Genomic DNA, 14,037 nt, shown 5'->3' on the forward strand with positions numbered 1-14,037 from the left:
CAGTATTGTGGTCCTCCTATTGCAACCAAAACCGGCAGTGGATTAAAAACACAGAAAGGATCTGTCCACACAATGGTGAAATTGAGTGGATGGCCGCCATATAACAGTAAAAAACTGCCATTATTTCAATACAACAGCCGTTGTTTTAAAATAACAGCAAATATTTGCCATTAAATGGCGGCCATCCACTCAATTTCAACATTGTGTGAACAGATCCTTTCTGTGTTTTCTATCCACTCCTGGTTTTGGTTGCAATATGAGGACCACAATACTGACTTAAATATACGTAGTGTGAACCCAGCCTAAGTATGAAAAGTGCCATCCCCCTGTGAATACTTTACCTGTCCCTGCTCCAGCCTGCTTCCATGGCTCTAGGCTTCAAAAGGACTGCTTCGGGAATCGCAGCAGAACGCGCAGCATGAAATCCGCTGCAATTCTGGTATATGTGTACCCATCCTTAGGCTATTTCCACACTATGTAAGTTTCGTTATAATCAACGATCATCGATTTGCAACAACAGGCGGAACTTACATAGTGCTGCCATTTATGAAATCCCAGCCGGAGTGTATATACACAGTATACACTCCAGCCGGGATCTGTAGCAGTGCCGCCAAAAACTGACTTGTCAGTTTTCTGCGGCTGCTATTCATTGAATAGCAGCCGCAGAAAACCTGTCAGTGCACACAATGGAGCGTGCGGCGGCGAATTCATCAGAAATAAAGAATATCCGGCCAGATCATCTTCTCTGACATCGGCTGTTGGGGTTTTGCAACTTAGTTCCATTGAAGTGACTGGAGCTTAATTGCAAACCACAAGAGTGGTGCTGTGTCTGGAAGAAAGTGGCCATGTTTTTGTATCGCTGGCTAACTCCTATAAAATAAAAAAAAGTTTTAGGGTACAAACCCACTTGACGTATTTGCTGCGTGAATCAGTCTTAAAAATAAGCAGGCAAAACGCAGGTTGGCTTTATACGATTGTTCTGCGTTAAAATACGCAATTGCGTATTTTTGAAGCGTGAAGCTTGTTGTTAGCAAAGCATCAGTTGTTAACAACCTGTGCTAAAAACGCTTGTAGCTTCACGCTTCAAAAATACGCAATTGCGTATTTTAACAACTGATGCTTTGCTAACAACAAGCTTCACGCTTCAAAAATAAGCAATTGCGTATTTTAATGCAGAACAATCGTATAAAGCCAACCTGCGTTTTGCCTGCTTATTTTTAAGACTGATTCACGCAGCAAATACGTCAAATGGGTTTGTACCCTTAAAGAATACGGCAAAACCCCTCCCCCAATAGGTTTAAGTTACCCCCCCTTTCACAAATAAAAACATGTAGAGAAAGAGAAAAAAATTATGATATTGTAGCATGTGGAATTGTCCATTCTATTAAAATAGAAATATATATTAATAATTATTTTTTTTTTAATTGGTGAATAGCGTAAATGAAAAACTGGGAAAAAACACAAGGATGGGTGACTTTTTGAAAAAAAAAATAAAAAATATTAATCAGAAATTTTTTTATAAAGATATTAACCCCTTCGTGCTGCAGCTAGGTTGGGCCTTAATGACCAGGCTAATTTTTCAAAATCTTACCTGTCTCACTTTATGCTCTTATAGCTCAGTGATGCTTTAACGTATGCTAGCGATTCTGAGATAGTTTTTTCGTGACATATGGCACTTTATGTTAGTGGCAAAATTTGGTCACTACTTCGTGTGTTTTTTGTGAAAAACATCAAAATATGAAAAATTTAAAAAATTTGCATTTTATGAAATTCTCTGCTTCTAAAAAAAGAAAGTCGTAGCACATAAATTAGTTACTAAGTCACATTACCAATATGTCTTCTTTATTCTGGCATAATTTGGTAAACATATTTTACTTTTTTAGGGTGTTATGGGGCTTAGAAATTTATCAGCAAATTATCACATTTTCGTGAAACTGATTTTTTTAGGGACCAGTTCTTTTTTTAAATGGATTTAGAAGTCTGGTATCCTGAAAACCCCCATAAGTGACCCCATTTTGGAAACTACACACCTTAAAGAATTAATCTAGGGGTATAATGAGCATTTTTACCCTACAGGGGCTGGAGGAAAGTATTCACAATTAGGCAGTAAAAAAATGGAAAATTTAAATTTTCCAATAATATATACGTTTAGATTAAAGTTTCTCATTTTCAAAAGGAATATGAGACAAAAAGCACCCCAAAATTTGTAATGCAGGTTCTCTTGAGTACAACGGTACCCCATATGTGGGCGTAAACCACTGTATGGGCACACAGCAGGGCTCAGAAGGAAGGGAGCGCCAATTAGCTTTTCCAATGCAAATTTTGCTGAAGAAGTTTCTGAGCGCCAGGTGCGTTTGCAGTGCCCCTGTAGTGTCAGCAGAGAGAAAACCCCCCATAAGTCCCCCATTTTGGAAAGTGCACCCCTCAAAGAATTCATCTTGGTGTGTGGTGACCATTTTGACCCCACAGGTATTACAGGAAAGTATTCAAAAGAAGACAGTAAAAATGAAAAACTCGATTTTTTCCAATAATATGTTCCTTTAGTTTAAAATTTCTCAATTTCTCGAGGAACAGGAGAGAAATGTCACCCCAATATATGTAAAGCAGGTTCTCCTGAGTAGAACGGTACCCCATATGTGGGCATAAACCACTGCATGGGCACACAGCCGGGCTCAGAAGGGAAGGAGCGCCAATTAGCATTTTCAGTGCAGATTTTTCTGAAGAAGTTTCTGAGCGCCAGGTGCGTTTGCAGAGCCCCTGTAGTGTCAGCAGAATAGATTCCCCCCAAAAGTCACCCCATTTTGGAAAGTGCACCCCTCAAAGAATTCATCTTGGGGTGTGGTGACCATTTTTACCCCACAGGTATTAGAGGAAAGTATTCAAAATTGGCCAGTAAAAATGAAAAACTCGAATTTTTCCAATAATATGTTGGTTTAGTTTGAAATTTCTCAATTTGACGAGGAACAGGAGAGAAAACGTACCCCAAAATCTGTAACGCAGGTTCTCCTGAGTACAACGGTACCCCATATGTGGGCATAAACCACTGTATGGGCACACAGCAGGGCTCAGAAGGGAAGGAGCGCCAATTTACAGGAGCAAAACCGCAGCTAGCAATGGTTATTAGAATAGCGCAGTTACTAAAATAAAATAAAAAAAATTAGATTACAGGTAATGTGGGGTGGTTACGGGCAACCAGGGGTGCTTATGGGCAACCTGAGGTGGTTACAGGTAATCTGGGGTGGTTACGTACAACATGGGGTGGTCACGGGCAACCTGCTGTGGTTACGGCAACCTGGGGTGGTTACAGGCAACGTGGGGTGGTTACGGGCAACGAGGGGTGGTTATGGGCAACGTGTGGTGGTCACGGGCAACCTGCTGTGGTTACAGGCAACGTGGGGTGGTTACAGGCAACGTGGGCTGGTTACAGGCAACGTGGGCTGGTTTACGGGCAATCTGCTGTGCTTACAGACAATCTGGGATGGTTACGGGAAACGTGGGGTGGTTACGGGCAACCTGCAGTGCTTACAGACAATCTGGGGTGGATACGGGCAACGTGGGGTGGTTACGGGCAACCTGCAGTGCTTACAGACAATCTGGGGTGGTTACAGGCAACGTGGGGTGGTTACGGGCAACCTGCAGTGCTTACAGACAATCTGGGGTGGTTACGGGCAACGTGGGGTGGTTACGGGCAACGTGGGGTGGTTACTGACAATCTGGGGTGGTTACGGGCAACGTGGGGTGGTTACGGATAAACTGAATTTCTTATAGGCAATCTGGGGTGGATACCTGTAATCTGGCATGGGCACCGCAATCTGGAGGGGGTCATTGGCAATTTGGGGTGGTCAGAGGCGACGTGCGGTGGTCAGAGGCGACGTGGCGTGGTCAGAGGCGACGTGGCGTGGTCAGAGGCGACGTGGCGTGGTCAGAGGCGACGTGGCGTGGTCAGAGGCAACGCGCGGTGGTTACGTGCAATCTGGGGGGGTTACATGTAATCTGGCATGATTACGGGGAACCTGGGGGGGTTATGTGCAACCTGGAAGGGTTACAGACAATCTGGGATTGTTACTGATAAACTGAAGTGCTTATAGGTAATCTGGGGTGGGTACATGTAATTTGGGGTGGTTACGGGCAATCGGGAGGGGGTCACTGGCAATTTGTGGTGGTTATGGGCAACGTGCGGTGGTTACGGGTAATCTGGGGAGGGGTTAGGGGTAATTTGGGAGTAAACTGCAATTATTACTATAATAAAAATCGTGTGTTTTATTTTTTTGTATGTTTGTCACTTTTTGTACTTTACATATTCATTTTCACTGTATTACTATGATTACTGTGATATTTTCTATCTCAGTAATCATAGTTCAGTGACACAGACCAAATTGGTCTCTGTCACTTTAAATTTTCAGAGTTGGCTGGTTGTGAAGCGCATGCGCACTTCATAACCAGCCAGGTCGTAGAGGAGGAAGGAGCTCCAGGAGCAGGTGAGTATATGGGGAAGGGGGGGGGGGGTGACAGGGGGGACGGGGGTGACAGGGGGGGTGGGTGCGACTTGGGGGGTGGGGGGACATCACTTTTTATCCCCTGTCACCAATCATTCATGGTGACAGGGGATAAAAAGTGCCAGGAGCACATGGTACAAGTGATCAGCGGTATATAGTATATACCGCTGATCGCTTGTACCGGGAGCCCACAGGGGGGTCCCCGATCACTGCCCCATGCTCTCCGCTACCTCCGGTGGCGGAGAGCATGGGGCTTTCATTCATTTGAACTTTTCCATCGCTGTGAACAGACATTAGTCGGTTCACAGCGATGGCGGCGGCCATCTTGGAAATGATGGCTGCCGGGGGAGGGGGGGTTAGTGATCGCCCTACTAGGGGGGGCTGATCTGAGGTCTGGGGGACACTTATTTCATCTCCCCCCGCCGTAGATTCACGGCGGGGGGAGATGAAAGGCGGGGGCAGCACCGGTAATCTCCTTTACCGACGGCCGCCGCTATAACGTTAATAGCGGCGATCGTCGGTAAGGGGGGGGCCGGGACGGACCCCACACACTGCCCCAACCCCTCAGCTACCTCCGGTAGCTGGGGGGATGGGGTGGGGGCCATCCCTGCCCCGCAGCCTTATTCTCTGCCATCGCCGTAAAAAGCTGATGGCAGCAGAATAAGGACCCTTAGTGACCGCCGTAAAAAGCCGTATCGGCGGTCACTAAGGGGTTAAAAACTCCCATTTACACCAATATGTTACTGTTAAACACTTTAACTTATGGTAAAAAAACTGAGCCCCTAACCAGCCGCATAGGTGAGAAAATAAGTGGTATGACTCTTGGAAGGCGAGAAGGAGAACACTGCTTCATTGTGACCTGGACATCCGTGCATCAATTACCTTTGGCCATTAAAGGGTTAAATAAAAGGACATAGGGGGCTGTTTGGCCGTCACTGCTATTAGCTCTGCTAGATAGTTTTGCTTCCAACAATCTAAACGATGTTCGAGCCCGTTCACACTGCAGATTTGCGCCGAAGTTCAAGTGGAGTTCCTCCTGTCCCACTGATTGAATAGGATGTCTCACTTGCTTTCCGCCATCCACCCATAGAATTGCCATGTCAATTCTTTGGGCGGAGGGCGAATTGCATAAGACATCCTATTCAATCAGTGGGACAGACGGAACTTCAAGCGGCCCCTGCAGCATGGACTCCGCTTGAAATTCCACACAGATTCCGTAGCAAGAACTGATCATTCTTGTAAATCAATGGTACTGCTTAAAATAATGGTTGGAAAACCACGAGCATTGGATATAGCAGATATTGAGACTTGCTGCAAGTCTGTGGGTTTGACCAAACCCAAAAGTGTACCTGTCGTTAAAACTTTCAAAATAAACAGTAGATGTGAAATAAAGCAAGTTTGCAATATTCACTCATTATTTTTTGTTATGCTGTAAAACAAAGCTGAACTTAAGCCCCTATTCCACCGGGTGATGCAGAGGAGCAAACAAGCGTTGTCAGCACTCGTTTGCTCCTCGTTACCCGCTCGCTGCCGCAGCTCTTCCACGTGTCGGCAGTGAGCGGGTGAGTATGGAAGGGGCCACAGGGAGGTGCGGGGGCTGCCCGGGTGATCACTAGATCATCTGGGCAGTCCATAGAGGATAGTGGCGGTCTGCTTTCGCTGCCCCTTCTCCACGGAGCGACGGCAGCAGATCCCTGCTATCACATTCGCTGGTTTTTCAACATGTTTGAGACATGTTGAAACGCAACGTTCAGCAGACATGAATGATGTCCTCTATGCCATGGGCCAATAGTGGCCGTAACGGCCACATGCGGCCTGTAATCGTTCCATGGAATAGGGCCTTTACCAGAAATCCAGGTTCAGTCTCCTGAAGGCAGATTTTCTGACGTGCTGGTTAAAAAAAAACAGATTAATGGTGCGTTCACACCTACAGGATCTGCAGCTTATTTTCTGCAGCAGATTTCAGTTAAATAACTGAACACAGCATCTTGATGCTGTGTTCAGTTATTTAACTGAAATCTGCTGCAGAAAATCTGCTGCAGATCCTGTAGGTGTGAACGCACCCTAAACACGGATTCCAGCCAGTACAGCAAGTCACCGCTCAATGCATCCATCAGACTGCCTTCTCTCTGTGAGCGCTCAGATGGCCTGGGATACACTGGACTTCCTGTTTTCTGACTCTGAGAAAAAAAAAAAATCAGAAAACAGCAAAAAAGAAAAAAAAGATTTTAAATTGCAAATTTGCTTAATATCACATCTACTTTTGGTTTAGATTTTGAAAGTTATAACGACAGTGACACTTAAAATATTTGTCATTTTTTTTTTTTTTTTTTTACAGATAGTTACCCACACTTGGCTAGAGACTTTCCACCCTCTAACGGTGAAAGCAATTAAGTTTTTTTGCTTTCTACTTATTGTATTTCATTAAAACACCTGCTAGTTTTATACAGTGTATCTTTTTACTGATCTTTATGAAAAACATTAAACATTGTATATTGAGTGTCGTAGTCACTTTTAAAGGATTCGGTACCAGAAACGTTGTTCAGAATATTTCAGACCATAAAAGCACCCTAGTTTTGTTTTTTGGCTGTTAGTGTGGGTGGTGACAATGGTCGGTAGATGAATGTCTGATTTTCCATGAGACACGGGTATTCACTGCAGGTGTCTTTGTCTAACAACCTCTAAGCAGCATTCCTGCTCAATAGGAAAGTAGTAGGTTTCTATCTTTCAAAGAATCCATCCTAACTTTGATAGGCGTCCTTGACATTCTTCATTGTGCAATATATTGTTAGCATGGTAATTGGCTCAGTGTGTTTTTAATCATTATGGAATGGTGTCATTTTAACCCATTGTTTGAACGTATATGCCTGCGTTTCATATTGCACAAAATGCTTTCTTATATACAAAATTAAAGTTTGTCAGAATCGAGCTTTACAAAATCTTTGTAGAATAGAGAATGTATTACACCTATACTACTGTTATTATTATTATTATTATTATTATTATTAACCCCTAGACGACCCTGGACGTACAGTTATGTCATGGAAGTCTGTCACCAGACGACCCCTGACGTAACTGTACGTCCTGGTTGGTTCTCCCGGTATGAAGCGCCCTCCGGAGCGGAGTGCACTTCATAGGAGGTGGGGGCCGGCTGAAGTGAGCAGCCGGGACCTTACCGGTAATGACACGCTGCAGCGATCGCGCTCACCTGCCTCCGTGCAGTCCGATCGGCGATCTGCTACACTGAGCCTGCACAGGCAGGCTCAATGAGCAGAGCGCCGATCACACTGATCAATGCTATGCCTACGGCATAGCATTGTACAGTGTGAGCAATCAAAGTACTGTATGTAAAAGTCCCCTAAAGGGACTTCAAATGTGTAAAAAAAAAAAAAGTTCAAAACACTATTACACTACCCCAAAACCCCTCCCCCAATAAAAGCTGAAATCACCCCCCATCCCGTTATATAAATAAAACATATAAAAATAAATAAATAGATAAACATATAATATACTGTAGCGTGCGTAATTGTCCGATCTATTAAAATATAACAAGCGTCACGCGAACGGCGTACACAAAAAGAGGAAAAAAATGCGCGGATTACCGATTTTATGTTACGTTATATATTAAAAAAAATCTATAAAAAGTGATCAAAAAGTCCGATCTTCACAAATATGGTATTAATAAAAAAACTAGAGATCATGGCGCAAAAACCCAAAATACCCATGACACCCCATACAGCCCCATAGGTGAAAAAATAAAACTGTTATAAGCGTCACAATAGGGCCATTTTATTAATAATTGATTGCCAAAAAAAGGATTTCATAAAAAAATATATATAACAGAGAATCTGTGTAACCTGCATATGGATGTGTTCGGACTGGCCTATAGAATAATGGTATCATGTCGCTGTTACCATTTAGTGCATTACGTAGACACAGGAACCCCCCAAACGTTACCATATTGCATTCTTTTTTACGATTTCACCTATTTATATCTTCATAAATAATAATTTTGGAATTCCATCATACATGTTATGGTAAAATGAAAGACTCCATTACAAAGTTCAACTATTCCTGTAAAAAAAACAAGCACTTACATGGCTTGTAGATAGAAAACTGAAAGTGCTAGAGCTCTTAGAAGGGGAGGAGGGAAAAACAGAAACACTAAGATCAAAATTTGCGCGGTCCACTGGGTCATTTTGGGCCTGGTCCTCAAAGGGTTAAAAAAAAATTATTTAGATTTGTTTCTTCTTTCGGTTGTTGTGTGTGTCGTTTTTTGTGCATTATTATTTAGGCAACCATTTTTAACAGCATTTAGAGATATGCCTTACATCAATCCCCATGGACATGGGCACACTAGCCTAAAGTTGACCCTCTTAACTTATTTTGTGAATGATATACCAGGGTCACCTTTTACTGTAATTCTTTCTGTGGTGATGAGAAGAACACTGCTAAAAAGTAATTTTCACAAAACAATTGACATATTCCTTTTAAAGAGTACCTGTCATTATAAATAACTTTTGACATCTCATCAGACATCTCAGAAGTTAATGATTTCAGCGAGTCTCACTGCTAACATCTGTTGATCAGGAGGTATAGCCAGGGAAAAAAAGACACCATCCATGCAGTGTTCTCCCAGGCCTCTCACTAATTCCAATAGTTAATCCTCATAGGCTATAATGAGGCTAAACTTCCGGAATAAGTGAGTGGCCAAGGTGTTGATGGCATGGCCACCATGTTTTTTTCCCTGGCTATATCTCCTGATCATTGCTGAGACCTGTTGAGATCAGTAAAGTTTGACATGCTTGGTGACATGTCAAAACATAATTTTAATGACAATGACTCTTTTAATGCTTTTAGATAACTATATTATGATACGCCTAAAGTGTCGCTGTTTAAAAAAAAAAAGTCAGAATGAGCAGGATGAAGACCACACTCAGCGCTTTTACTCTACTGGCTGTTTCACATGATGAGTCGGGACTCCTTATAAAAGTCTATGACCGTGACTCTCTTCACTGACACAAAGCAGGGAGCAGACCACAGTCTATGTACAAGTATCCAGCCACTGACACTAGTGACTGTACACATGGACTGAGGAAACAAAATGTACAGCTAAGTACTAAATAATAAACTGAGGCCAATCTGGGTAAATTGAGGATACTAGTGGCAATAAAACTCAACTTTAGCAAACAATGTAAAATCAAGTGAAATCATGGCTTCCATCTAAAGATGTGTAGTTATATTCCTGTAACCACGACAAGGGGCATCCTCCATTAGAGATGAGCGAACCTGACGAGGTTCCGGTTCGTATGAACCTGAACTCTTGGCGTCTGATTCCCGCTGTCTGCAGTCTCCGTGAAGAGGGTGGATACAGCTGGAGGATCGCCTGGAAAATTGGGATACAGTCATAGCCATAGGCTGTATCCCAGTTTTCCAGGTGGTCCTCCGGCTGTATCTACCCTCTTCACGGAGCGGGCAGAGAGCGGGAATCAGACGCCGAGAGTTCAGGTTCATACGAACCCGAACCTCGGCAGGTTAGCTCATCTCTATCCTCCATGACTAGGCTGAGTAAGGTTTTACAGATGCAGATTTACTGTAAGAGTGGTGAGACTATGGAAATCTCTAACCTGTTTTTTTCTTTTTTTCTGAAGATACGCAGTTGATTTTTTTTCTGTTTGCCGTATTTATTGAGAATAGATTTTCTCCTCCAAAGCTTTTCCACAAAAAAAGAGAGTATGTATGCAGACTGCCTCCTGCAACAATGTACAAGATAAGATCCCAAAAAATGTTATTGGCACAAAAAACAGATGTCTTTTATCTGTCTTTTTTTCACCCTTTTATAAACTTACCTGGAGAATGTGCAAGAATTTTATTTTGTTTGTGTTTGTTATGCAGCTATGGGGATGTTCACGCAGGAACTGACTTTTTTTTTTTTTTTGCTTAAGTTTTGCTGTGAGTTAGGGTGTGTAGTTCCTATTGAAGCCCTTGGGACTTGGTTTGTTGGTTGATTTATTATTGTTTAGTGCTGAACGCAAAAACACTTGTTTAGCCTAAAAAAAAATGAGCGGTTTTCATTTTGTCACCTAGTAATTTTTAACTAAAGGCCTGGCTGTTCTCTTTTCCTTGAAGATAAATGTCACCTCTAACACCATTAAATTCTGAAAATCATTGACCCAGATTTATCAATCCATCTGACATATTTTTGTCTTGGGCAGATCACAACCAATTGCAGCCCAATCTGAGTAAAGAAAGATGAGCTGCGATTGGTTGCCATTTGTCTGAGACAAAAATGTGTCAGATTTTTGTCTCTGGCAGAGTAATAAATCTGGGCCAATGTTTATAAAGTAACTACTTGGTGGTCAGCCAGTGGTCAGTCTATTCTATTTCTGTTTTCTTTTTTGATTATCCAGACAGGTAAAATTTAATAAAGTTTTATGTCTGGCTTCATACATTCCATAGCTTCTTCAGGATTTATTGTATATAATGTGCTATCTTGGCAACAAAGGGGTGACCTGCAATCTGGACTGGGCAGCCAAAGAACTGGTGTTTGCTTATCAAAAACACATTATTTCTGTCTGGATCTGTTTTACTCTTGCAGTGTTAGCGCCGTGCTGGTTCTTATTTCCAAGCAGGTCATATTTCCTGCATTTTCTCTTTTCTTGCTTTGATGTCTCTGTTAGATGTTATTCTTTTTTTTTTCTTTTCACAACTCATCTAGCTTTTTGATTCTTCCCTGCAGGTTACACAAGAAGCTGGTGAATTTATGATCACTTTCCCATACGGGTATCATGCCGGTTTCAATCATGGCTTCAACTGTGCCGAATCAACAAATTTTGCTACAGTTAGATGGATTGATTACGGAAAAATAGCCAAACTGGTGAGTGGATGATTTGCCTCAGACAAACGTTTGTTGTCCTGCTGTGCTGCATGAAACCTGCATTGTAAAATTACACGTTTACAACCTCAGCATATCAGGCGGTTAGTGTTTTGTTCAGCCTCTTCTGATTGCAGGTTAGTGGACTAATGATATATTATTTAGGAAACTAGTCCTGCACCTTGTCGTACCCGTTGAGATTGACAGGCACGTAGGATGATCTTAGGACATTGGGTTTTGTATTTTAAGTTAATGTCTCTCTTGTTCCATTGGACATTATTCCTGCTCCGTCAATTTTAGTTCTCCAATTTTTGTGTTACTTCTGTTTTCTGTAGTTGAAATTTGCCTTATTTTTAAAGTTTATTCTGGTAGCCTGATTTCAATCCTTTTATGTTTTCGCCTTCAATATATGTAACCCCTGGCAAAATCCATGGAGTCACCATACAGTTGTAGTGTTTGTCTGTGTGTGTGTGTGTTTTTTTTTTTTAATTTCCTTTTCACACATATGACACAAAATAAAGTTTGTTTTATAGCTTGGTCATTTTGTGGAACATCTCTCAAACCGATGAATGGAATTAATTTTAATGAGTGTATTTCCATGTGACCTAAAGGCTTCCTGGCCTGTTTGGGGCTGGAGCATAACCCTTTAAGATACACTGTTTCTGTAATTCTGGAAGTTACACAAACAGTGTAGCTCAAGTGGCTACGCATTTTGCACAGCTCCCACTCCTACCTCCTTTAGTGGCTGTAAGTAGGCCATAGAGGGCCAGGAACAACTTTGATTGTGTTTTTTTTTTCTCCCTAGATCAAATAAGGGGAAAAATATAGAATCACCTTGTATCAGTGTTTGTTTTAGAAATGCACTTTACTAGTCTAAAAATTTAAATTTAGTCTGCAGTTACAGGAGATGGTGTCAGGGTCTCAGCTAAGGGCTTACAGGCCCTGGTGCAGAAATCCAGCTTCTGGAAGCTTCATACATTTATTAATTAGTATGTTATATCCGATAACTCACAGGTAAGGTCTTCTCTGGGTAAAAGTTCATTTTCATTTGGTTTTCCATCTGCCTCAGGCCGCGCTCTTGATTCTTTCTGCTCTCAGCTTCTCATTTGTATGGGTGTCTTTAGGGGTAGCGTGACATTATGGTCGACCAAACACAAATTCATAAGCTTAAAGTGTCACTGTCATTATAACTTTAAAAATCTAAACCAAAAGTAGATGTGATATAAAGCAAGCTTGCAATTAACATTCATTTTTTTTTTTTTTTGTTATCATGAAGAACACTGCACTTCCAGTTTTCTGACACTTTTTTTTTTCTGAAATAGTCAGAAAACGGGAATGTGATTGATGGAGACATTGGGCCGTGACTCTCTGTACTGGATTGAATTCCTGTGTTTAGTCCGTTTTTTTCCAACCAGCAGTCAGAAAATCTGCCTTCAGAAGACTGGACCTGGATTTCTGATAAGTTTAGCTTTGTTTTACAGCATGATCACAACAAAAAAAAACAATGAATGTATATTGCAAACTTGCTTTATATCACATCTACTGTTGATTTAGACTTTGAAAGTTGGAATGTCAGGTACACTTTAAGGGTATGTTCACACTGAGGAAAAGGCGAGGTATTCAGCTTGAAATTCCTCCTGTAAAATATGTACAGAGCAAAGTCCCATTGTGTTGAATGGGTTTTCTGCTCTGCTGTTCACACTGCAGAATTTCCGAGCAGAATTTTCTGCTGTAGATCTGCTAGAGGAATCCTATAGAAGTCAATGGGGGGCTTAAATTCTGCTTGAATTCTGCCTGAAAACTTTCTGCTTCAATTCCTTGAGAATTCCTCAGTGTGCACATACCCTAATAGGGAGCGCTGGCTGGTTACAAAGTTGGCAGCTCTGGATATTCTAAGCTATATAGGAGCAGCCTCTACATAATTTAAGCTAAAACTAGGATTTTTGTATCTGTAACTAGGATTCTTTCTATATATGTGTGTTTGTTTTTAAAAAACTAAAACATTTTTCCCAGCATAGTGTTTTTTACTGTGATACTCTGTTTGCCCTTCTCCTGTGACTTTGGAAGTGACTTCAGTGGATTAATTGTAGACATAAACATAGTACCACTCAATAATGTATTCAAAATTCTAGTGCTGAGAGCGTATACGAAAAGTGATGGCAAAATCTCCAGTCTTGAGTTTAAGCTGTCAATATGACCTTAAGGTGAAATCATTGACTGCTAATGCTGTGTTTAGCTTGCTGAGGTGAAAGCTGTAATGAAGCTTGTTTTCTTGCTTTGTAAGCGGTGGCTTCATATGTTAAGACCAGAGTTATTTCCAACATGTTTAAATGGGCACTGTTGTCATAACTTTCAAAAACTAAATCAATAGGGGATGTGAAATAAAGCTTTACAATCTACATTAATATATATAAATTTTTGTCATCTTGCTTTAAAACAAAGCCCTACTTACATGAAATCCAGGCCCAGTCTCCTGAAGGCAGTTTTTAGTCTTGTGCTTGTTGGAAAAGAGACCAAATGCAGGAAATACCGGCCAGTACACAGTGTCATGGCGCAATGTGTCCATCAATCACATGACTGCCTTCTCTGTGAGCACGCAGATAAAAGGACTTCCGTCTTTTGGTCTTTTTTTTTTTTTTCCCCTCCATCAATCAGCACAAGACTTTT

General features: G+C 41.7%; 1 protein-coding gene across 3 annotated transcripts in view; it reads left to right on the forward strand.

Moving 5' to 3' along the window:
- Window positions 1–14,037, forward strand: part of KDM4C (lysine demethylase 4C) — a 283,487-nt gene that overhangs the window by 86,428 nt on the left and 183,022 nt on the right. For all 3 annotated transcript variants that reach the window (XM_069961946.1, XM_069961945.1, XM_069961944.1), the window contains exon 8: window positions 11,236–11,373. In XM_069961946.1, coding sequence (XP_069818047.1) covers window positions 11,236–11,373 — 138 coding nt within the window. The remainder of the gene's footprint in view (window positions 1–11,235; window positions 11,374–14,037) is intronic.

Source organism: Dendropsophus ebraccatus, chromosome 3 (genome assembly GCF_027789765.1).
Source record: "Dendropsophus ebraccatus isolate aDenEbr1 chromosome 3, aDenEbr1.pat, whole genome shotgun sequence".
NCBI lineage: Eukaryota > Metazoa > Chordata > Amphibia > Anura > Hylidae > Dendropsophus > Dendropsophus ebraccatus.